A 27240-nucleotide genomic window follows, 5' to 3' on the forward strand; every position below is an offset into this window, starting at 1 on the left:
TCCTGTACCTTTAATATGTCACGTGGGAGAAACTGTAATGGAGAAATATCCATTCAAAAGTAATATTGCACAGATGAGATTTGTAGGAATAACTTTCATTCAGCGACACACAGTACCTATCAGGTTACAAGAGTCTGTTGTAATGAACAAAACATTAGTACCATACATTAGTACCATCTTATATGTGCAGACGATACACACTAGACAGCCTACCGGGAATCCCATGAGCATGCCAAAGGTGGCAGGATTGCTGAGACAAGGCAATGCTACATATTAACAAGACTGTCAATATGCACACATGCTGCTTTGTTGTACGCTGCCAGCCAGAGTTGACAATATTCCACATGTCCAAGGTGTCTTAATTCACCCAGATACTAAAAATGAATATTTAAATATAAATTTGTTACAGATGGGAGAAAACACTTTCTGTCCTCAAAACTGCCAAATATTTTTAAATATATGTGGCATGGGCCATCGTATTTTGTCAGAGCTGATGAATTGTGTTGTGTTTGAAAGGATAAGTAGCTAAAGGATTCCAGGTGACTTCCCAGAAAATTTTGTGAGAATATTATATATATTTTCATGTCAAACAATATTTAAAATGGTGTCTTGGGTATTTGAACTTCTAAGAAAGTGAAATCTCCTGTATAATTCTGTTGGTCAAGCTCTAGACCTTCCAGTGTAAATATGAAATGGATGGCTTTCACGCTTCTGTGGCTAGAAATTTCACTATTCAAATGGTTTTTGAGTTGCTAGTATTGTGAGTCTTAAGTTTCTCTCCCCAGACTTTATTATGAAAAATTAAATGTAAAAATCAGGTTTGACATTCACTACAAGCCTTTACTATATATGTCTCTTCAGACAGAAAGGTTGTGTTTAAATGTTATAATTAGCTGGGTTTCTTCATGGATTACATGTTTCAAACATTGCTTGTAAGGGATGAAGTTCTGCCTGTAGAAACGTCCATGGGCACCTACCAATGACTTAAAAGGCCAGAAGTTCATTTACTTTAAAGTGCTTTGTTGGCATACTAGTATATAAATGTAATGTAATTACACCGTATCTGTGTAATCTGGTCATGTTAAAATACCTCACAGCTTGTCAGCAAGAAGCATTGAAGTTTCCTGACTGTCAAGTATTTCAGTTCAATGGCTTGCTATTCCATAAAATCATTTAGAATTTTGCAATCAGTTTCTGAAAAAGTAAAAATATCCAAGTCATCCAGTAGACTTTAAGTGAACACCTATTTTGACTACAGCTAATTTTTTTTAATACCTTGAATTTTCCACAGGCCTTCTATATTCCAACTGGTACATTCAAGTTACAAATAAATTAGACATTATGGCTTAAGACAACAGCTTCTACTTGAAGCCTTGCTATTTCATTTCAATTCATAAGTAATTTCTTCTTTCTTGTTATCAGACTGCACATTAGTTAAGGGAGGTTGACTGTTCTGAATTTCCGCCTTTAGCAATGGTATGGTTTCTGAAGGTCTGACTGTAAGTAAGTCTCCTGGATTGGCCCCATTTTTCAATAACCTCTGTTTAAAGAATGTATTTTTATATATATATATATATATATATATAAAATCTTAAAACTAAGAAAATAGATTATTTTGAATTATGGATAGTTCAAAAGAAAAAAAAAAGGAATGCAAAATAGGCTTGGTTAAATAATAGCATAAGAAAGAGGTAAGAGGTAGCCCTGACTCGTCTATTCCCAACCTTTCTCAAGTCCATTGCTTTTCATTTTACTTGTGTGAGCAGAGTTTTTCTATGAACTCAAATGCCGAAAACTGGAAAATGAGATTAGAGTTGCCCAGAGCAGGAGAAGGTATCCCTGGAGTCATCGCAGTATTTCAGGATGCATGGAGTCCATTTCTGAGGCACACATGCTCCATGCATCCTGCAAAAGGATTTGCATTTGTTTTTGCTAAAGCATCTCTTTAGCAAAGATATCCATGGGCCCACTCTCACATACATAAAAATATAAAGGTAACATGGGCCCCGCCCATTTGAGATATTTCATCTGGAGGATTAGGAGGATCCGTAGTTTAGGAATTAGAACCCAGTAAAAGCCTCATGGATAATATGCAAAATAGCAATTACCAATTACATATTACTGGTGTGCGTGTGTGCGGGAGAGGGGTTACTAGAGAGGCAGCTTAATTTACGCTGCTGATTGAACAAATTCTGTCAGAGATGTAGATGCTGTCCTTGATACCCGCCTGAACAAATCATTCAAAGAACTCCTTGCCTTATGCAGAGTTTGCTGGGGACCAGTGCTGCATGAAGGAAGAAATAATACTGTGCCAGAAAAGTAGACTGCTGATACAGCACATTGTTTCAGCATCTCCCTGGATCCCTTTAAAATGCCATTAACTATACACTTGAATGCTATCAAAAGCATGGGCATGCTAGACTTGCCTTCCCACACATATACTAACTAGATTACCCTAAATCCCGCCCCGAGGGCTTTTCTGCCCCTGAACAGCCAGTGAATTTGGTTTCACAGCCATACTTAAAATCCACCAGTTGCATGTCAACCCCAGGTGGTAGAACTTTCAGCACAAGATAGCTCTGTCCTTACCAAGAAGTTAAATCACCCCTGCATGTTCTCTCCTGGCATCCTTATTTGACTTAGGGAGAGCCAAATTGTACATTTCTGACTCAGTTTCTAGGTCTGGTAATAATCTGAATCTGTTCACAGACAGTTCTAGCTAATGGGAACCAGATGGGATAGACTAAAGATAGTTAGCCCCTTAGTTCAATTAAATCCTCATAAATCCACGCATCTAAAACAGATGCAGAATGACATCTCAAGTGTGGACATTCAATACAAGTACTACATGTATTTTTAAGATTCTGATTAGTAAGTGTTTATTTATTTTTCTTTTTTTTTTGCCACAAATAAGCAAACCTCATGGATTCAGAATGCTAGCAAGCTCTTCTTAGTATGGCCAGCTTCTCAGACAAGTGAGAATGAACTTCATGGCTAAAAATAAGGTTGAAATCAGAAGATACTTCCTCCGTTTGCCTGAGTTCAGGGGGTTTCTTAACTACATAAACAGGCTGATGATCACAGTAACCTAGCACCACAATGGCTGCAGAATGGGATGCCTACATGAACAGGGTTTGGTATAGCAGATTATGTGGGACACAGACTAAAGCAGACACGAGCAAAAAGCAGCAATAATTCATAAATCAGAACAGTTAATATATTTGACAGGTTCTACTTAAAAACACATCAGCTTGTATATTTTCCCATATGGCTACAGCCAAGCCATATTTCTGTTCTAAAGGCAAAACCACCAACTCCTGGCACCTGTATTGTTATGAGTCTTTCTAACCCATTTTATAAATATTTAACAGGCACTAAAGTTGCCTATTTAATTACTTTTAAAACTATTAGTTGGAAGGCCTCTCTGCTGAACAGAAAGAATACCTCAATTGTTCTAGATTAATAGCAGATATCAAAATTTACTGAATTTTGCTTTCAGTTGTTTATAACAGCTTCACTAATCAGCTGCCCAGGCTGAAATTTTCCATATCTGCTTCAAGTGTTTCTGCTCAAAACGATGTTAAAGAAAAGACGTTAAACAGAGACTTAAATCTGGCAAGTAACTTGCCTGTATGTCAGGGTTATGCCTTTTGCCACCAGTTTTTACAATGCAACCAGATTTAGCCAAGCTATGAACTTGTGATGTTACCCATGGGATGGACTCCATCCCTGCAGCTACGGTCTTAGGACACTTCATTTATAGCCGCAGCATTCCCCGCAGTGCCACCCAGGATTTCCTTTGCAATCAGTTCTTGCATCTGCCAGGTTTCCATCATACCAAGTGCAGGAACTGAGAGCAAGTAAGATTCTCCTCTGCTCTGTTGGCAGCACAGGAATGTGGCCATTTTCCTAGAGTGTAGATAGAAGAAGTGATCTTTGAGACACGATGAAGGAGTAACAGATGTAGAGCCAAGAGAAAATGGGAGAACTGCCAGCGCAGGAAGGGAGTCACACTGGGATTTGGAAGGAACAGCAAGGGAAAAGAGGGGCTGGAGCACAGTCGGAAGGTCCGTAACCATTAGAACAAAGCTTCCCTAGAACAAAGCCAAGGTTTCTGCACATCAGTGTTCCTCTGTTGTCAGCAAACAACTGGAAAAGTCACTGTGATCCATGCACCTTGCCTCCATCTATGTGAGCAAGAAATGACAACATACCACAACTGCTTATGCAGTAGCAAAAATCAGTATTGTGGAATTAGTCCTACTGGTGACTAACATATTGACAAGGGAACTCAGAAGAAAAACTCATATGCAATATAGATATTGAGAGATAGCGACCAACTCAAGCACTCAAAAGGTAGGAAGCATCAAAAAATTATTAAATTGTCCAAGGAACCTTAGTTTAACCCACTTGCAGGTATAAATTTTTATGTGATCACGGATAACTTTTTTTTCCAGATCATATGTAACTTCTTTTCCTAGACATCACTTCTCTCAATGAATGAGAGGAAACTTAAAATTTCACAGCAAAGGCAACTATGAGCTGCATGTTTCTTGCTGTTGCATGAGAAGGTATGATATGAAAAGGAAAAAATCTCAAAGCAATTAAATACTGTATTTCAGACCTGAACACATGACCCATCTCTACAGGAAAATGCTTATCTAGTATTTGGCAAGTTACTTAAAACTATTTTCCAGTGGTCATTAGCTATGTTCTTATTTTTAGGTGCCCAGCTTGAGATGCTTAGGGTCAGATTTGCAGGGGTATTTGAAAAAATAAGCAAACAACAGCTGAACAAAAGTACTGTAGAAACCACTCACCTGTCTAAAGGTTAGAGCACAAATTGGAAAACAGAGTGAAACACTCGCTTCAACTCTAGGTTCTGATAATCTCAGGTCAAGAAAATCTCAGTCTAGGCAAACAGTTCTCTTAACCACAAAATTAGTTTCTCTCTTCAAGTAGCTAAATAAATGGTAAACTTATTTTTAAGTTTACTTTTCAAAATCCCCAAGTGAGAGCAGCTGGACAGTGAGTTCTGGCTGTTTAGTTAAACTAGGTTAGCTTAAACTAAAATGCTTTTGACCCTTTTCCCTGAAATTCAGCTCTCAATTTGTGAAATGGAAATAATGACATCTAGCAACTGACCACATCACCATAGCCAAGATAAAGAATGAAGCCAAAGTCACCCAGTCTAGCTCCTAATTTTCGTGAAAAATTTAATGCCTAAATATAAGCATTTGAATTAGACAATCCCTTTATGAAAAGGGCACCTCCTTCTCTGATTCAGAGAATTTATTTACTTGCTTTGGACAGATGTATGAGACACTGAGATGCAAGTTAGATACTGAAATCAGGCTGACTACACTGCATCCAAGTTCATTAATTGTGTTTGAAGGATTTGGGATAATTGGGAGAATCATGAAAAGCTAAAAGACTGTACAGTAAGGTATAAATCAAGGTTAAAAAAGCCAATAAAAATAACTCATTTAATCATTCAAGGAACACTGCCTTTGCGGAACCAGAAAGGCCTGGCTCCCCTGAAGAAAACGGCAGTATCACTTTCTAATTAAACAGAGTATCGTAACCTACCCATAGGTTACACATGCAAAATATTGAAGTAGGCATATGTTAAAAATGAATGTGCTCTTGATTTCGGAACCTAAACATTCATTTGCAGTGGAAGGAGTCAATGCAAATTTTATTTGAAGTCTAGAAATTTCAGAGGTCTTGTAGGATGGTATGAAGCTGTACAACTTCTCACGACCTTTCATTGCCCTTTTGAAACACAGACAGATATTATTACAATATTGTTTACAAGGCAGTTTACTTTCAGAACTAAATAATATTAAGTAAGAAACATATTCTATTTGTTTACATTCCAACATATCTTATGTCCTATTTAGTTTCATTTTCTTCTAAAAGTATGTCATGTTTTAATAGTATTCCTTCTGTATTAGACTACCTAGTTTTCTTGTATTACAGTATTCACACATTAGTTGGCATATTATTGTTGTATAGTACACAATAAATTTCCAGGCCTGAAGCTACAGAATATGAAATTCTCTATAGCTAAAATAATTACTCCGCTCTTTTTCAGCCTACTGCTGGAGCTATAATGAACTCATCCTAGAGCTTTAAAGGCCAAACCAATTATTTCCTGAGAAGTCCTACAATTAATATTGTGGGTTTGGTCCAATACACACAAATGTTCCTATCCAGGCTACCACTTCACTAGCTCCTATATACATGTAAAAGATATGGGAAGCATAATGTTAGTTTTTTGAGAACATGAGTTAGGAAGGATAAAGCTAATTTTAACAGATATTGTCATAGAACTTGATTTAAAAGCTGTTATATTTGGAAGATACTGGACAAAGAGGTTTGTATAAGTTTGAAAACTACTGCTGTATTTGCATTTAGTTGATGTACAAAAGTAAACTAAATTCCTAATAAGAGAGATATGGTATTGCAGAAATATTTAATAAATTTCACAATGTTAAACCCACTGAAGAAATCTAACATGTTTTAACTTCTGGGTCAAAGAATAGATTCTAAACATAGAATAATTCTAAATGGTTTCTAAACACAGCAGAAAAGAATCAAGCTGGCCTAAGCAGTGTATCTTTTCTTTAAGCTGACTTCACAGACTACATGGGAATAGATACTCAGCTGAAACCATTCTGGTGCTCAGTCAGCTTACAATAAAAGAGGATCTGGTGAAGAAATAAGTTGGAATTGGCAAATATCATCTAAATATGATATGGCACAAACAGATACATATGCATGGATTTGACAATTGCATTAAAATAAACCCATCTACTTGTAAAAGCACATGCAGCTTTTTTTCTGGCATACAAAAATCTTTTATTTAAAAAGTCTCATTTCCCTCCCCCCACTGAACTATTTAACATAATATACTGACAGTGCTATCTCTTGATCTGGATAGACTAATACCCCAAAGAATTCAGGAGAGAATCTAATCACAAAACCCATCAAAATAAGGTGGGATGGAGGAGGGGGGAAAAAAAAAAAGGTAAACAAGGTCAATCTCCTTTTTGCTTACTAGAATTTGGATACTTTTTGATCCATAGAACCTTCTGTGAAAATTAATTCTTCAATTGCTTAGAATTACTTTGTCAGGATTTAGGTGACTGAGTTCTTTATAAAGAAGTTCATATATGTTTTTCAGCATCAAGCATCACAAATAGCACTGGTTATTTTCTTTTGAGAACAGCAACTATGAGCATCACAGCAGGAAAAAAACAGCAAAGACACAGTTTGCCTATTTGAATCTAGGTTGTGGCTAGCAATTACTTGCACAACTGAATAAAGAATCCCTGAGGTATGGTGGACATTACTAAGTGTCCTTTTGTAACCACAGGTTTGCATGGGTCTGCATGCAAATCTGTTTAAAGTAAGCAAAACCTAGCCCTTCAGAAAACGACGACAAACCACAACAGAAAGAGAGAGCAGTCATTTTCCAGATTACATCTTCACTAACCAAACTGGAGCCTATGAGACAGACATCTTTCATCACCTCTTTGAGGCATAATTGAGTAGGCAGCAAGGATTTGGTTTAAAAACATGGCGGTGAACAATACATGAATATTGCTGTTACCTCACCGAGTCCAGAGACTCAGGGAGATTAAGTACCATTCTGAAGCCACATGCACTGCACAGAAGCTCTTTAGGGGTACTTAGTATGCAGAATTTAAGAAAGACTCTCATAAGGAGTGACATACCAAAAAGAAATAAAATCTTGTATTAGGACCTCAGCACCTCTCACAATCAGGACCCTAAAGAACAGGCACTTTTATATGTGCCTATTCTTTTCACTTTTCACTTGTTAAAACACTGTGTATCATGCTATCAAATAAGGACATTGTAAAGCTTTAGCCAGTGACTCAAAATATGTTCTGTCTCAAAATCTGAGAAAAAATATGGTAGATTGGTAAGCTAAGGAAGCTGTTATAGTTTGTTCATAAGAAAAATCTAGTAGTTTACTCAGATTTCCAGAAGAAATATGTGGAAGAGGAACTAAAAAAATCATCTTAGATGCAAAAGCCTCTTGTTCTGCTTTACTGGTTTGCTACTCAATATATAAATTAAATTATCAACAGTGTGGTTTTCTTATCATGGTTAAGTTTACTTGATTTTTTCACTCCTTCTTTACTGAATGTTTTTGAGGTTAAATTTTTCCCAGATGAGAGCGTAGTCATTTCTCCTCCCACCTCAAAGATCAACAAGGAAGTTTTTCTGTTAGAGTCTCTGTTCTTTGAAGAGTGTGCTCAGTTTCTTAAACAAGAAAAATAGGAATGTCACAAGGGACTACTTAGATGTCTCTTCTGCTTTTGCAGCTATCCTGCAAATGTGCACCACAAGAACATGCATTTTTTATGCTAAGTAATCTAAAACTTTTATAAGAATTCTTAACTGTTATTCTATCCAACATGAAAAACAATACAAACAGATACATCTAATTAGGTAGCCACCTGATACCTCACACTGCAAAACTGAGTCATGCTACTTTTACAGTATTTGTAATCTCGAATCTTATAAAGGAACACACAGCTTACACTTTCTTCAGAATATATATTTTCTGTACAATTATTAACTAAAAATATATAGTCCCCGACCCATTAACTTCCACTGAATAAAACTGATTCAGAATATTCACTGGTAAAACTCCTTTTCAGATAGCAAAGCACATTATTGTACTGACCATTATGCTAAAAACAAATCTTATAACTATTTAGCTCATTTAAGAGTGAACTTTGTACACCAAGTTAAAAAAGTTTTAAATAACTCATTCTTAATTCTGTGTTTTTTTCTATTAACATCACATTTTATTAAAAAAATAAGTTTCCTATATTCAACATGTATATTAGCTTGCTGTATATGACTGAAGATCTCAAGACCTTTAACATTAAATGATAATAAATCAAACACTTTTTCTTCACAGCTTTGAAAAAGGGGGAGGGAGGAAGAAGGGGAGGACAGGAAAGAGGAAGGAAGAGGATGAAGCACCAGGCCATTCCTAGCAAGAGAACCAAATAGTTCTACACCATCAAATTATGAACCTGCATCACAAATGTTAGGAAAAGGAAAACTGTTATGTTGATCAAATGTGGGTATATTCCATGTAATTAGAACACATCATGGGGAAAGACTAGAGTGAGAAGGAATACATTCTGTTTGCAATTGTCTTGCATTCCCAAGACATGTATTTCCTTCCTTCTCCATAAGCCATCGTTGATTTCCTTGCATTTGTATAAATACTACTATTCTAGTATGCCAGTTGCACTAAAACCAGATACAAGACACTGCAGGGAAATGATCTGAAACTATTTTACCACAAAATTTCCCCAACAATGGCAAGAATGATGGATAAATTTGATGGAGAAAACAACTCAGAGGTATGTGCATTACATATTTAATTTGTAATCCAAAAGATTGCCCAAACATATTTTCAACAAGAAACCTCTGTGTAGGAGTCTTCCCTAACATGTATGTGTGGTGCTTACGTTTTCCCCATGGGGCCCAGGATCTATGCAAGAAGAAAGAGATGAGGGAATGAACAACTCCCCTAAATCCCATGGGTTATCTGTGCAAAAGATCAGCAGCCCACGGTGTATTGCTCTATGTGCAATCACTCTGCCTTGGTGAACCCATTTTTAAACAGAGGGTTTCACAGAGATAGCCACCTGTGCAGGAATGCCCTGGCAGTAATGTCATTAGCAGCCACGTTTTCAGGGTTTAGTGGGAATGAAAACCTCACGGAGAACCCAAAGTACTGGGCTAGACTTGATCGTGTGTGTGTGTGTGTATGTGTGTGTGTAAAGACAGATCTCAGGAGGACAGAGTTCAGCTAATGAATTCTCTGCTTCTTCTCTTAGGGAGAAGGGAATGACAAATTACATTCCCAGTAAAACAATCAGGAGAGAAAACAGTATCTGCAAGGAGGGACAGAAGGTCCCTCTCTTCCCCTGACAGATTTGTTTCTGGGAAGAGACAGTTGCTGGTTCCCTTAAAAGATATCTATATTAGTGTAAGACTGGATATATATATATATCCTTGCAAGAACCATTTCGTATTTTCCTCATTTGAATACCAAAGCCTTTTTAACAAGGATAAAAGGCTTTGTTTGCACTATAAACAACAATGGAATTTTAGATTGTTTTAAAATCAAAATATACTGGAAACATCCAAACAAATCCCAAACATTAGTCTGATGCTACCTAAAGCCAAGAACAAACAAGCAAGCAATGAACACTGATATTTTGTTTTTTTGGCGTGGATATTACAAAAAATAGTAATCATACACTTTTTTTTTTAAATGTTCATTACTTAGATAAAGCACATATGAATGTAACATTCAGAATTGTAACATAGAAAATGTAATGTGGGCAATCTGCTATTCCAAGTACACTTACCAAAATACAATTTTATAATGAAGAAAGTCTCAAAATACACCTGTACAACAATTGGGATCCACAAAATATGATTTAATAGTATCACTCAAGATCACTTCATTGAAACCACTTTTATAATACTGCTTGAGTAGTAATCTCTGGTCAAAGAGCATTCTCCCCCTTTCCCTAGCCTGTCCCACTAAAGCAAGTGTGGAATTTTAATTGCAATGCACATCTTTTAAAATCCCAAATCTGAAGCAGTCCTATTAACTATTATACTGCCTACACTTAGATACTGCAAGGATGGGAATCACCCTCTCTGAGGCCTTGGTACATTGAGACACTTACCCATATTATTGTTTGTAGCACAAGCAGAATAATCTTGTAAAGGGCAACTAAATAGGGTCAAAATATGAATCATCTTTCTACCAAATCATTCCCTATGTGTTACTTAAGCCTGTAACATTACAATTTTACTGAAAAAGAAAAAGTTAACCATTTTATCCTATAAATATTTTCTTTATTTGCTTTATGTTTAGAAGTTGCTATTTTAGTTCTATTAACAGAAATACATAACAAAAGCTCCCTAACAAGTGGAAAAAAAAAAGTAATTACAAATGCTGAAAAAGTTGGCCTCATTAACATATGTACAGACTTACTTACTTACTTAATACACATCTTTGTGGGAATTAATTAATTTTATGACACACATTTATACAGGCATTAAACATTCCCAAGTAACTTTGAGCAGAGAATATGCCAATTCTTTAGTCTGGGCAGACAAAACGTGTATTTCAATTTTGATTGTGGAGCTAACATGCAACAGATACAACATTCAGTCTGAGCTGCTGTTGATAAGTTGTTCTGTTCCTTCCTGCAAAGATCTTTCTGTTGAATTTGGATCCTTCTGTCCCTTCTTTTCTTTGTTCTGCTGTTCCTGCAGTTTCAGGATTATTTTTCGTATTTCTTCTCTTTTGGTTTTCATTCTTGGGCGTGGAAACCAGTCTGTTAAGTTCATTGGTAGCTCAAAACTCAGAATGGGATTCTGAAAAGAAAGTTCATTCGGATAGTACAGTAAGGAGCTGTAACTTGAACGACTGGAGAGAACTTCAGTGGCAGGAAAAATTATACTCCTCCCCCTCATTTAGTCAGCCTGAAATGAAATTTCTACAGCTTCCACAACTAGAGGTGTCCTGTACATGTACAATTAAGGTCAAATAAATCAAGCCACAGTATGTTATACAATACCTTTCATCCAGGTCACAGTTCTGGTTACAAGAGTGCCCAAATAACCTACTCAGTTTGCTACATCTTTTGGATAAAACATTTGGCTGCACAAGTATGTGATAGAAATTATTTTAAAATGAAAGAAAATTGTTGTAATGGTAAAGCAACATTTTCTTGAAGGTGACTTGCATCAAAATCCAGATCTGATTAGGAATCTGTGGTTATATATTCCTCCTCTTATAAATACCTTTAGGACCACAACTACCTATGAAATTCAGTTTTACATTTCACCCAAAAAGCAGGGTCAAAGAAAAGCCTCTGGACGTTGCCAGCCCTTTTTATACTTGCATTCTGATTTCTTGCTAGAACTCACTCATCCAAAAAAATTAACAGAATGATTATTATGAAACATATGTATGGCACTTCAAGTTTCCATAACATCGTACAGCAGTTTCACCCGAACTAAATAACCAGTGTGTGAAATAGTGTTTTCTCTCAGATAAATTCTATTTTATGCGTATTCCAGCTTACATGAGGAAGAGTGAATTACATTCATCCATTGAGCTAACACTAGCAACACTACTTGCTAAAACCAGGTTGCCTTCTTTCCAGGAGCATGCCAATGCCTACCCATTGCACTAGTAACAATGCAGCTCCACATCCAAAGAGAACATTAAATAGATAACAGGGCAATAAAAAACTATGTTTAACAGACTTTGCTAATGAAGCCACTAAATACTAGCTGTAGTAGACTTCAGGAAAATGACCATGAAGATGCAGATAGCCATGGACAGAAGCTGATCAGGTTCTCTACACCTTCAGTTTTGAAATAGGCCAGACAAAGGAATAAGCACATTAATGAAAACTCATTAGTGTAGATACTGAAAATAGAAAGAAATTTCAAATGAAATTTGGACACATTCTTAACTAGGGCTTTTTTTTTTGGTTCAGTTTGGGGAAAAAAGTGAAGAAATAGGTCAGAAGCCAGCTGTACAAATATTCTGCTGCCTCCTACCCTCGCCCGCTGCCCCGGCCCCTCCAGCCCTACCCCGTTACATACAGGTGCAATGTGGGGGGCCCGTGAGGGAAGAGCTTCCTCCTTGCTTTGTACCATCTTTCATCCCGAACAGACATTAGCCATTCAATCACCAAACCCCACCTTCTGCTCTACGGTCTTTCATGACCGCCAGCCACGGGTTTCGTTTGCAAAGCCAACATTTGGGGGGGGGGGGGGGGCGGGGGGCTCCCCCCGCCGCCCCCCCGCCGCCGCCGGCTCCCCCCGCGGCGCCGCAGCACCGCGGCGCCCTCTGCCGGCTCCACCGAGCACCGCTAACCCCCCCCCTCCCCCCCCAATCTTTTTGCTTTATTTTCCAAAAAGCTGAAGGGAAAACTAGGGGCGACACACTGGGCAGGTCACCGAGGTGTCCCTGACGGGCTGAACGCGGCAGTGCTGAACAGCCACTGTGTTGAGGAAGGAGCGGAAAACTACTCGCTGTGAGAGCAGACGTTTGTGTTCCTAACTACTCTAGACACCTCGTCAAATGAGTCTTGCTTCTAGGAAAATACACACGTCAGGATTTTAATGCTTATTATTAAAAAAAGTTATTTGAAATAAATCCTTGGAATAAAGAAAAAGAGGTGCATGAATTAACCACAAACATCAAATTTAACACAACAGCCACGCACTCCCCAATTCCATTTCTAGAGCAGCTGAAATTAATGAGTTAATGAGATTTGTGTAATTTTTCAAATACATTTGCAACTGAAATCATTAGCTCAGCAAGTGCAAGATATTCAAGCACTGTGCGGCTAGCACACCTTTTACTTTTCCGCTAATGCTACTTTGGAGAACACCCTGTGATTTGAGAGCCACCCCTGTTCCCTGGCTGACAAAGCTTCTACATCCTGCCAGACCAGACAGGACAAGAGATTCAGCCTGTCAAAATTCAGCAATTAGTTCACAAGAAGGAAGGGAGTAAAAACTACCAGAATTTGGTTGCCCCATATATACCCCCATCTACAAAACCAGAAGCACTGAAAGAGAGTTTAAGCTCTCACGGAGGGACTCAGCAGTGAGGCAGAAGGATATTTACAGGTCTGAGCTTCGTTCTGCATGAGTACACTCTGCTACAGTCCTGCTGCTATCATATGAAGTACATGTAAAACAAGGGGGATGGAAGGGAGAAAAAATCACCAGCTTTCTCAGCAACAAGTAAGTTACAAAAGAGTTTAGGACCAGTGCCCTAAAATGGTATGGACTGTAAATAGAATTAATGTCCCACACAGGCAACCTCTCACTTCATCTCTTCTCCTCCCAATCCAGGCCTGAGGGTCCCTCCACTTGTAAAAGTGAACATCAGCTTTAACTTGAAGGCCAAGACTGTAATAAAAGAGTTTTACCATTTTCTTCAATGGAGTCAGAATTTGGCCTTTAGCTGTAATGATTCAGTTACTGCATTAATGGACGATTCATCTTACACATTTTAATGCAACTGAAAAAGTCTAAAACAGCTGTATCATACTACTGATTTTATTTAAAGTCACATTTCCTAAACAGAAAGGGGAAAAAGAACAAGCTTTTTGTACCACATCTTTGGTTTAGATTTTTAAAAAACAGAGTTCAAATTTGCGTTTATAACTGGATAATTTTTGAAGGGTATGAACCGTAAGACAGCAAAGGAAGACTTTAAGTATTTTTTCCTCAACATTTTGTCAGAAAATTCCATGACTTCCAGTTTCTGTATTGTGGTACATATGTGCAACTAAAAATGATAATTAGTCTTTCCCCCCCCCCAGAAAGTATTCATTATTATGTATGTTAATGCATAAATTAATTTAAAAAATATATAAATAGCAATAACACCTACAGTAAAGAGGTTTTTACCATTTTAATGATTTTATTAGCTCATATTTGATTGCCGCAGGATACAAAACAAATAATGACATAAAAAATACATACCTCAAAAAAACTCTCCACATACTGCAATATGTACACTCCACAATCACTAAAGTTATTTTGTTGTGGCACTTTGGGATTGGAACCTTTCATGACATCTTTGGAAAAGCTTCTTTTATTGCCTTTCCTGACTTCCCATTCCACCTCTAAGTACCTATGATGAAAGACCATGAAAATTAAAACTGTTTTTTTTTTCCTTGCATAATTTCGAAAAAGTTAGAGATACAAAACTTACTCCCTTAGTGTTTTCACAACATTTGACCGGGAAGGGCCTCTCAGTGAGTCCATAAGCAAAATGCAAGGCCTATGAGAGAACACAATTTTTAAGTACACTGTATTTTACAGCAGTTTGGAAAATGAAGTTACACAGCTAGCTATGAAATTGGTTGTGGTGAGATCTTGAACAAAACTAGATCAATACTACATAGTTTTGCCAACACTACTATAATCCCGTAACTAGGATATCTAAATGCAAAGTTAGTTATCTTTAGACTTAACCATTCACTAGGTACAGAAAATTTGAAGATATTTTAGTGTCAGATTGAAAGCATTTGTTACAGGTGAGATCTAGTTGCCTAAAAAGCCCTTGGGCATCTAGTGCTATTTTAGAGGCACAAGATATCTAGGTCACCTCCATGAGACTGGAAAGATACAGAACCTACAAATACCCTTCTGGAGGAGCAGCTGGAGGCCAGATGGGACATTTTACAGCACCAAAAAAGACACTAGGTGTGTATGTCTATAGAAGTGACCCCACCTGAAAGCTGTATCTGAAAGCTGTCTACTTTATAGTTACCCATAAAACTCACCTGAACGTTGTTTGAAAGAGTTTAGAAAAATAATGTATCCATAACCATTTTCTAGAAAACCAAGTCTACCTGAACACTCACCCGTACACTGTAGATTTTTACATCTTATCACTCATATCTAGAGCATGTCATATTTGCAGTAGCTGTAAACATAACATCCAATCATATCAGCTGTCTTATACACAACAGTTGGATTTATATATCAGTGCCAATTCATACCACAGTTCAGAATCTCAGTATCAGATGCAAGAATAGTTTTGGGGGATAGATAGGATGCAGTTTACTTCTCATAGAGCTCTGCTTTCTATTTTCTAACAATAAGACACACACATTCAGACAAGGATGTTCTTTATAGAAAGAATTTTGTAGTTCAGTCATGAGCTAGTCCCCTTCTAGAATAACTGAGATAAAGTGGTTCAAGTTACTACTCTGAACTCTAACTACTGTTACAGTCCACCTTTCTCATGTCCAAGTTTGATGGCTCTCTAGTTTGGGAAGTACCATTCTCTGTGGTGTAGAGAAAGCAGCCCTACAGCCTCCAGTAAAAGAGTGACTACCACCTGCCAGAGGCAGCCTGTGTTAAAGGGTGGGAGGATCACAGAACAGTAGAGAGACTGTAATGATAAAGTTAATCAAGTTAAAGTTAACCAGAGGGTCTCTGGCTTTGATACTAAAACCAAAGTACACTAAATGGAAGTAGTATGACCTCTTAAAGGAAGGAAAGTAATAGTACAGAAGAAGCAGGAGGTAAAATATAAGCAGATGAACTGTAGTTTGCAGAGGCACTTTCAGGAACATTGACAGAAAGTCGATGGCTTAGTTGAGGAATTGCTGTTACACGATGGGCCTCTGATGTCACCAGTCCACTAAGGATGCCTAAGCTGAGAACGCAGGCACAACTTTGGGGCTCTCACTCTTGACCTGGATACAGTGATCCCCAGTGATTTCTTCTGCGGTATAAATGAGTAGATATCTAGAGAATACTAAATCATCTTACAGTTTCCACAGGTAAAGGACCTTGGAGGTCCTAGGGTAAAAAGGACAGCATCATAAAGGTGGAGACCTTAGACTGAAGATCTGTGTTCTTCATGAAACCTGAAAGATTTTTGAAGGTCTTTGAATCTGTACCTACTGCACCTTGTGCTACCTGCAAAAGTCCACAAAGTTGGCTAGTGTTGAAATGGACTCATCTTAGAATCCACTGAATCATGTGTTTTGTTCCATTCAAAAGAGCTAGTATTATTTGGGATCTCATACTCAGAAGTAGATATCCACAGCTTCCTGTGCAGAACTCAAGGGACAAACCTCAAGGACAAAGCTTTTGTACCCAAACTATCTACCGGACACCAATCTCTGAAATGAATTGGATTGCTTTTCTCTAAGTCAACCTGATGACCAGGTGGGATGTTCATAGTGCAAATGCTCCAGCTCTCCTAGCCATCTGTTACTTTTGCTCAACTTTCTGAATATAGTGGGACAGGAAACAGGAATTCTGGAACAGATAGATTTCTCTGTTAGTGCTTCTAAAGCTTCAAGTGGACCCTGGAGCAAAGCCATTAAATGTCTCTAATACTCCGAGACCCTAGCCACTGAGCAGGGTGCACACAACCCACAGAACATAACTGCTGAAACCAACTGACGTGAGCTTAAGAAATCTATTAGTATCAGGAGAGTAACCGAGTTAGACTTTACTCTCAGCAGCTCTGACACTGATGACTCTAGGTGAATCAAAGCTCCAGCTGAAGAACCAGACTCTGTAACCTGAGATCCCTAATAACAGCTACAGGGGCAAAAGGTCTCAAAATGGTCAGAAGAACAAGGAGTAGGGAACCAGAAATGGTTACCCCTACTCTTCTGATTCATTCCCACAGCTTGGTTTAGAAATTTAACACAGTGACCAGCATGTCATCTCACTACACCAGAGTAGAGTTTGGAAAATTTTTTAGTATAGGGTTTAAAGAGGGCCCAGAGGTAAAAATATTGCTCTACTTGATTTAAAGACTGGCAACATACTTGATTCCATCAGATTGCTGAAAATAAATGAAGTGAATCATGCTCTACCTTACAGAACCACATTCAGTGTATGAGGAAGGGCAGAGCAAAAGCATGTCCTCTGCAGATACCAGGAAAACTACAAGTTCTCTGCCCTCAAGTGACAGAGCAAGTGTACAGTGACTATCACAACACATTAAGCCCATCTGTGATATAGTATTTGCTTCATTTTCTCCAGGGTGTTACTTTATATTTGGAAGAACTGTGTATGAAGTAAATTACATTGCTTCTCCTAGGTGAAACCCTACCTGTGGAGGAAGCAAAATACTTTCCTATGCCAAAATTAAATTGCATCAAATAATTTTAAACTATGTGTAATTCCACCGAAGATGATACGAATGTTTCATTTTAATATTTAAACATAAGGTTCATTTTCATCAGTTTGTCTTTTCTGTGGGATTTTCACCATTTATAAAGGGAAAGAGTACACTTAAAAATAAAACATGATTGTCAAATCACTAAACTGACAGGGAAGTTAAAGGGCAGGCTTTTTAAAAATAAACAAAGTAGTATCAGCTAATCAGCTAAGTTTCAAGTTAATTCTGTTCCTTTAAGAAAACAGTATTTTCAAAACTACATTATTTTATGACTGCAAACTAGTAAATAGAGATATTAAATATTTGCATGTATCTATCCACAGGTTAGTTTGTACTTTCAAATTAATCTACACGTGTGAAACTTTTGAGGTCTAGGCATACAATCACATTAATATTTTTAGGTTTTACTTGTACTTATTTTAACTTCTGATAAAAGAAAGTTATTATTTATACAAGCAATGCAGGAAAGTATTATACATAGATAATCCATCAGCAGCATGGGACAACTTAATTGAATTAAGAAGTTCATAGCACGACAACATATTTTTAAAATTCATAACACAGATGGGATTTTGCCCCTGTATGCAAATATATTGTGGATAATAAATACACATTTCACAGCACATATAAATATATCATTTTATCCTACACCATAATAATATATTGTAAATGCAATTACCCTTCTAGTAAGGAATATATTCATGAAGAAGGAAATATTAGAATGGATAAACAAATTAAAGTGTGAGAATATAAATTATTAATTTAAGTACATTTTAAATTTAAATAATTACTCTGCTTTTTAATATATAGGGATACATTTAAACATTCTTCTGCACTTTCCTGTTGTATGAATCTAACAGCAAGATGTCAAAGAACAGCTTTATTTGAAGAAGTTATCTTCACAACTTGAAGCAGCACACAGGCTTAACAGAAATCAAACAGCTATCATTTTGCTTGTAGCTTTATTCACTAAATTCTCTGTTCACTGAAGTTGACTATATTACAAAGTATAGAAGTTTCCCTCAAATACTAGTAACATGCTGTTTAAAACGTATTTAGAATGAAGTATACCATTTCCCATAATTATTGCCTTTTTAATTTCATTAGCTTCTAAGTTTGAAGTCTATTTTAATTCTTGTAATACTTACTGCTTGCAGATAGTAGGCTTTAGGTGCCATTGTCCCATTTCTGAATTACAGTTATCATCTGCAAGTCCACCATCATCGCTGCTGTCTTCCTACAAAAGCAACATGTTTATGGGTATTTAGAAGCTAATATTGTTTTTCAAATAGATGCAAAAGAAACTACTCCTATACTTACCTTTTTTACTTAAAACAAATAACATCAAATGTAATAAAGCAGTGCTAACTTTCTCCTAAATCCATTCACTCTTTGTAAAATTTGCATTACCAACTTTCAGTCTCACATTGCTTCTCAAATCCATGCTAGAAAGACACAAAGTGAACTGTACTATTAACCACTGAAAATAGAAAAAAACCTACAACCAACATATTCAAAGCACTGCTGTCCCAAATAGGTGCATCTCCAATGCAGGTTTTAATCCAAATTTTAAATATTTTTCCTTGTTAATGATTACTAGAAACTTGTTTGGTGATTTCATGTATGTTGATCTCCTAGATGCACGGAGAGAAAAATCTGCAATGAACTCAGAAGTACTTGACCCTTGCTCCAGAATCACACCAAAAGTTGTCCCAACTTGGTTCTCTGAGCAAGGGAAATCAAAAAGCAACCTGATGTGATGCTACACAAACTGACATGCCACAAGCCTGGAAATATTCTTTAACCTTTTGATTTCAATATTGATTGCTATGAAGGATATGGAAGTTTTATAAACACGAAGTTCTTATATTTAAAAGCACCCCAATGATCTTCTTACCTTTCTTACCTTTAAAAGAGTACTACTGAGTTCACTACTAATACCACAAACCATCGTGTTGCAAGGAAAGAGATGCTTTCCAAAAACAACAGTAACCCCCACATCAACATGATTTGGAAAATTTTTGGTGATAATTATGTACACTTCATTAACATGCAGGGTCCTGTGACTGAAATCCTCACGTTATGCCATCAAGATTTATCTGTATTAGAAAACATTGCTTTGTTCCTAATACTCCTGTTTCTATTGCAGCCTCAACTCAATTTTTGGCAGATGTGAAAGTGTATTCAGCCTGTCACAGTCTACCATTTCTATACTCTATTTGTGTGTTGTAGAAGATATCAGTGACAGCTTCAAACTTAGCTGAATTCTAAGCTGCACCGCTACCAGGAAAGTCAGCATCTTTTCCTCCTCTCAAGGAACATGTGCTGACCACGTGCTTTCTTCACTGCCTTCATGCCACATACTCCAGCTTGGAAACACCCTACTCATCATTCTCCATCTCCAGGGAACTCGAGGAACTGCTACAAAATAGGGAAGAATCAAAGAACGTTGTCATGTAACATGACAAGAGAGGTGGGTTGAGTCTGTTTGAAAGCACAGTTAGGTTTCAACATAAACTGAAGGTTTTGTGTGTGTGCACACACATACAAATTGGAAGCCATTATAAATAGCTGCAGGCTTTGGAAAATAATTGTTTGTTCTGAACTCAAAGGTGAAAAATAGGTAATTCCTAGCCTGTATATCTGACAGCCTCCGATCCTTTATTTCAGACAACTTGGAGTCATACACCTGGAACAGGAACAGGAAGGCCCATTAAGAAGAGTAACTGTTGAACTTCTAACTTGTTCACATTGAGCTTACGTTGTAGAGGCAACAGAACGAGGGAATAATACCCTTGTACCCAAGTAGTGAGTCAATAAAGGACACTTGAATGATCAGAGACCTTCCACAACTCAAAAATCTAAATTTCTGGTGGGGGGAGATGAGAGACAGAAAATTGTTGACTTTCTTGTTTTGTTTTGTTTTTAAGAGTTTTGCTAAAATCATTGTATAATGTTGTCACCATGCGAAAGACTCAAAGTTAAATGCAAAATCAGTACAGCAGTTTCCTACTAAACAGTTCAATGAAAGAATGTACAATTCTCTCTTTTCAGCTAAATTGCAAACTTTCCTAAGTAACCAGTGCTCTGGATCTTACACTGCTAAAGGTAAACTAGCTTTATGCAATGCATACTTGCAACCTATACACAGCTTTTAAACTGTCTATTCTGAACATAAAGTAACAGTTTCCGTTTCCCAAATAAAATTTATGATTTTACCTGGTTATCTTGGTCTTCAGAAAAATCTATAAGCTCGTCTTCATTTGGTTTACTGCCATCAGCTGAGTCTTCACTATAATTTAGTCTGATTTTGTGCAAGCCATCTGTATCAATCATAGACAGTAGTATATTTAAACACCAAATACTATACCATCATTGAAGAACAAACTAATTTTAAATACCTCAAGTTTGCTAAGGGTTGTTCACAATAACTGTGATACAGCTGACAAGCATTATTTGATTCATGCATACAAGCCTAAAGTGAAGTTTCTAAGTATCACAGCACAAATTGTTCTTTACTCTGAGAAAAGCTTAAAATAAATAAATAAATAAATGAAAATATAAAAAAATAGACTAAAACCCATCATGAAGTTACCACTGTAGTTCCACAAGAACTTTACAACAGTACAAACCGGTACTGCTACCAGAAGAGGTAGTCCCATCCTGTCCCCAATTTAACTGCTTATTCCCATCCCCAAGCGGTTCCTTCCCTGTACTATCAAATGCATTCACACACAGTGAACCAGACTGAGGAAGGCAGCCAAAAGCTTATTATTTTTATCTTGAAAGAGTTTTTTGATCAGATTTGCTCTGAAGTTACGTGAAGACTTATGCTGGTAAAAACAAAAGGGAACATGCTGCTAGGGAGGGTAGAAAGTAGGATAAGCTCTTTTGGGAGCAGTAGCTTAGAAATGTTTGTGAAACTACAGTGTTGGCTACGTAAAAAAAGAGTATGTGTAAGTTTATGTCACTAGCAGAATTCTGCTTTGTAAATTCATTCCTTACCCCTTTACAAATTTAGTCACATGGGAAACAGCATCAAATGAAAAAAGAACAATGTTACAGCTATACCTGTGAAGGAAGCAGATACAGACAGCTACAGGCTCACTGCTCTTACTATAGCACTATACAAGACTTCAGAACAGATTTTGAAAGAAAAAGTACTGAACCATGTGGAAATAAATGAAAACTGAATAACTCATGCCAGCAAAACCTGGTATTTTTATAAGAAAACTTTTCCTAGAAAAGGGAGGTATCTAAACCATCACAAAGATAAAGGAGGAGGAACTATTACGTATTAAAGAAAACCAAGATTTCAACAAGAACAGTAAATGGGGCAATGAACTAAAGTAAAAAACTGAAGAGCTGCATTCAAAATTGAAGGAATAGTTTGGAAAGAGGTTACTAGTGGAGTTCCATAGGGACAAACTTGGGAATTAATCTTACTTGGTATTTTTAAAAAGACCTCAGCACAAAAAGTAGGCCATATACTAATGTGGCTTATCGATGACACAGTCCTAGAAGATAAAAACTGGTACTGAGAAGAATCACAGTATCATACAAGAACTGAATGACTTTTCAGCACTGAGCAGTAAAAATGTAATTAGTTAAGTAATAATAATAAAAAAAAAGTACTTTGGATGACCTCTTCAATGTTATTTAGGTATCAACTGGTACTGATTTACAAGTGAGAGGCCTGGATGTGGCCTGAGATCAAAACATCTATGTTTAGGTTCCCATGTGCAGGAGACGTCTAGGGTCTCACAATATTAAGTGGAAACCATAGGCAGAGGAGAGAGCTACTCAACGAACAGCTACAATGTGACTACTTTAGAGTGAGCAGAAGAGCTGTCTAGGCTTCACCGACTATATTGTTAAAGAGAGGCACTTTGAAATATCCTAAGATATTCAGCACATACACACCAGGTTTGGCAGAGTTAAGATTCATGCCCTTCTGGAGAAAGAACTGAAGTACAGGCAGGATAGCCAAGTGCTAGATCCCCATCATCCATCTGACAGGAATGGGAGTTTAGGCACCTAGCATATCTAAATTTGGATGTCTAAATATATTTTGAGTGTCAATCTCAAATTGAGTCTCATTCTTACATGTCTGTGAAATGGGACTGCGACCAATAAGAACATCTGCATTAACCAAAGAGCACCTGCAACGGCTGAGCAACAGTCCAAGTGTTTTAGTGACAGAATGACCAGCCACCAATAAAATGCAGCGATAAAAAAAACAAAATATAATTCTAGCAAAAATGTATTTCATAAAGAACATTCCCTTCAATTACGGAGAAGTAACAGCAGCAGCATTCAAGACACTGATGAGAACTTACTATATAGCAGCAATACCATAAACAGTAACAATCACATCTAGGTTGAAAAATCAATTCAGACAAGAATAAATTAAAAGGAAAAAAAGTACTTGGAGAACAGACAATGCTGTCAGAAAAACAAGCTCAGTATATATTACCCTTGAAAAAATTTAGTCTAGAAAATAGGAAGTAGTTTACAGCCTCTAAGATGTTAGAGTTAAAATCGTAATGGCCTGCAGTATACACATTAAAGCATATGACTGATAGTCTTTTCAGACTTTTTACTATGAAACTATGCAATTACTTACAATATATAAAGCAAATTAAGTTAGTACGAATGCTCAGTGCCTGAAGTAAAAGTTTCTGTATCACCAGATGTTTTAGTCTCTATGACTCAAGGGGATCCAAATCTTGCAGTGAGCAGAGAGAATACAAGAGTCTTTTCCTTCACTAGCCTTTAAAAGTATGCCAGCTCCTTCGCTCGCTTTTGTACATATGCTGTTCCAGATCACTGCAACTACTGATATCAACCTCTACAGAAGAGATGGCTACTACTGCATGGAGAAAACTTCTCTAAATGTAACACAGTGGTCATATGAGAGATTTAAAAACATATACTTTTTCCTCAGTCTTTTCATAAACCTTCCATCAGCACCCTAAAGAAGTTAACGGTACTGAAATAAAACCTCAAATGCTAGAAGCCACTGGAATTAAGGTTGGGCACACAGTCTGAATTCACCTCCCCCATGCATACACATTACGAATGTCCACGGACAAAAGATCACCAACTGCTGTTCCTTCCTTAACCTTTCCAGTCGCAACTGGTACAAGGTAAGAGATATTTACAAAATGATTCAGGAAAGTCGTGTGACTGGGGAATTTATCTGATTTGGGAAAACAATGGTTTATCTCCAACTTTATGTCACAACAGACATGTCAACAGTTAAAAACATTTTATATGCAATGGTACATTAGTCACAATGGGAGCACTCAAGCCACACGCTACTCAATTTTCAAAGTAAGGAGTTTATGCAATTGCAAAGCAAGTAAGAGCTGTGAAATCTCCAAATTTTTCATTAAAATAAGTATATTTTTACAATTACATACCAATAGATTGGCCAGCGGTTGTGAATTCACCCTGTATACCATTTTCATCTGGAGCCCTATGGTCAAGTTTATGGCATGCTGACTGCACAGTCTTAGGTTCTTCCACATCACTGTCTATTTGATTTAGTTTTTTGAAACCACTTTTTCCCCTACAGGGACTTCTTCTACAACATGAAGACTCACTGTCCTCTGTTTCAGTGTTTGGGTCAATTAAAGCTGTATTATACTTTTTGGTCAATGTCTTCTTTGTTGCGGACTTGGAAGGCGAGTTTTGTACATCTAACTCATTTGGCAAAGGAGATGGAGTGTTGCTCTCTCCATCTGAAGAGGAAGATTTTATCTGTGTTGCAGCATTTTCATGATAGTGAGGATTTGGTTCATATCTAGGTTTTTCTAAACCAGGAAAACAGATGACAGCCAAAAACCAGTGGGCGCTGCAAAGGAAAAATACATTAATAAGTAACTAGCAATTGTTTAAAAAACAAAACAAAACAAAACAAAACCCGCAGCCACAGAAAACCAAACCCTCTCCCCCATAATTATCAAGGACAGATTGTGATTGCTGTTTGCTTTTCACTAATATGATGCACTTAACTGAAAACAGATGTTGTCTAAATAGTTATTTCAATTTTCTCATAATTTACACATGAATTCTTTGAATTAAGCATTCTTTTGGAAAATATTCTTTATTACTGCACAAACTGGATTGTAGCTTTCACGTTTTATGGCTGCATAAAGTTTTCTAGAAGTCCATATCTAGCAACACAATTAGTCAGATCTAACGATACAGCTGAATTGCCCATATTCTTCAGCCTACTAGATCTTCCAACTGTGTATGATACTTCAAAATTTTAAAGCGGTTTAGTTACTAGTGAAGAAAAAAAAGGGGAGGAGGGGGAAGAGTGCTATCACCCCCTGTGATAGGTAATACATGATAGCTAATGCTATCACTGCCACTCTGTTGCCATGCTTACCCTTAAAAGAACTACAAGAAAACAGAAGGGACATTCTAACCCTTTCATGGTCAAAAATAGCAATATCCCCTAACCCAAAACAGGGTAAGAAAGAAATTTTGCCCCAGTTTTCTCCTATCTTCTTGCCACTACAGACTTCACTGACTGAGTCTCCAATCAAGCAGAAATGGAGCAGCAGCAAATTCAGGGACTGAGACATTGCACATGGATATAGGACTGACCTGATTTAGAGATTATCTGAAGGCTCTGTGATTTACTGTAGCAACTAGCAAAACAAAGTCTAGCTATGTATTGTGCAAATGAAGCTACATTTTAATGTGTTTTAGAAAAAAAGAGAAAGCAGTAGCTAAAAATAAGTCTAACTGACATTAAAAAAAAAAGAATAAGTAGATGATTAAAAAGCCTAAAGTCCATCAAAAGTCAATGGCTGTTAAGATAAGTGGCTTTGAAGACAATATGTGGAGTATGATGGCATTTTGTCTTGAATGACTCACCACACCTACTAAATGAACACATTAAGTATTGCCAAACCCTGGAATTTGGGTTATGGGGTATCCTATTAACATACGCTTTATTACTGGTTAGAGAAATAGGCTAGCAAATTAACCGGTATCTGAAAGGAAAATAGCTTGCTCTTTTAGACGTTACAAGCTATCTCCATTTGAGACTCGAACAAAAAGAACTATATTCCCACAGGACACTGGTGCAGTCATGGTCAAATCAACCATTTGGGTTTAAAGTTAATTTTCCCCTAGATTAGTCCTGCCCCCCCCCTTCAGTTACTGCAGTTTGACAACTTTCTAGCTGTTTAGCCCACATTCCCCAAACTAGTGGTTATGGGAGAATCTGAAAAGGCTTTCTGGAAGTAGATATTAAGTCCAGCAACTCCAAAACAATAATTTCTAGAATGTACTCTTAAAACAGATTCCAGAATAAGTAGCTGGACCCTAAAAGAAAGAAAACATCGTTCCAGGTGGCACAGGAGAAGTGTTACCAGGTATATTAACAACATAAAAGAAGAATCATTAGCAGCATTTCTATAATGTAAGAAAAGCTCTCAAATTTTCTCAAATCCTGGAATAATTTCTTTCATAAACTATTTAATTCAAGATGGAGAGAAGCAAAAGAAATACTGAGATTGGTTCTCAACTGCAGACTAATTTGCCAGTTGTCTGAGACCTTTTATAAATAGCAATGGATGCACATCTTCCACTGGAAGCAAAGAAACTCTTGCTTCTCAAAAGCCACAGACTGGCACGTATTTTGTCCTCTATACCCTGCAGGCATTAACTGGCTCTCCATCTCCACCACCAATTCTGTGCTCCTAGCATATTCACTAATTCCTTGAAGTTACAAAGCAACACTCCAATTACAAAATACCTCGACAGCTAAGCACAAAATACATGGAAATTATTTTCTACTGAACCCTTCATACAGCATCTCCAGTCTTGCCAGTATAAAGTGTGATAATCCTCATTTTGCAAGTGAGGAACAGAAGCACTGGGAAGTGACATGACACAAAAGAAGTCACACAAGGGAGTTCTGAAAAAGCTGCAGCTGAGCACAGACGTAAAGTCCCAGCGCACAGCCTTCATCATCAGACTTGCATATCTGAAAGACTCACTGCAGATTAAGGAGTCAATTAATGTACATTTGCAGTGAAATCAACACCACAAATATATTAAAAATGTTGTATGTGGCACAAAACCAAGGTTTCACAGACTTATTGACAAAGTCCAGGAGCCACTCACTTCCTAACACATTATATACACAGCTACTGAATGCTACCTGAGGCTGTAACATACACAAATAGGGTCTATACTGTATTTGCTAACCAGATCAGAAATTCTGCAGGTTAGCATTTTACTGTTAAAACTACTGAAACCTGGAAGAAACAAAAATCATCACTGATATTTATTGCCTCTTTTGTCAATAGTATTTTTGTTGCAAAAATAAAACTAAAAACTTCCGGTTCTGTAGCAGAGAAGTGGTACTGTAGTCAAGGTAAGTAAGTGAAAATAAAACAGGATTTATAGGTAAAGACTGGAGTTACATAACAAATTAAGAG

At 37.1% G+C, this 27240-nt stretch overlaps 1 protein-coding gene across 2 annotated transcripts in view; it reads right to left on the reverse strand.

The window, feature by feature from the left end:
* Positions 1 to 10266: 10266 nt before the first annotated feature.
* The window catches only part of SENP6 (SUMO specific peptidase 6), an 84914-nt gene continuing 67940 nt past the window's right edge, over positions 10267 to 27240 (reverse strand). For both annotated transcript variants that reach the window (XM_067294095.1, XM_013952370.2), the window contains 6 exons: positions 24199 to 24632; positions 20993 to 21096; positions 18922 to 19010; positions 14831 to 14899; positions 14599 to 14749; positions 10267 to 11457 (listed from right to left, as the gene is read on the reverse strand). In XM_067294095.1, the coding sequence (XP_067150196.1) occupies positions 11248 to 11457; positions 14599 to 14749; positions 14831 to 14899; positions 18922 to 19010; positions 20993 to 21096; positions 24199 to 24632 (1057 nt within the window). In that variant the 3' untranslated portion in view covers positions 10267 to 11247. The remainder of the gene's footprint in view (positions 11458 to 14598; positions 14750 to 14830; positions 14900 to 18921; positions 19011 to 20992; positions 21097 to 24198; positions 24633 to 27240) is intronic.

This window comes from Apteryx mantelli, chromosome 3 (assembly GCF_036417845.1).
Source record: "Apteryx mantelli isolate bAptMan1 chromosome 3, bAptMan1.hap1, whole genome shotgun sequence".
NCBI classification, from domain to species: Eukaryota; Metazoa; Chordata; class Aves; order Apterygiformes; family Apterygidae; genus Apteryx; species Apteryx mantelli.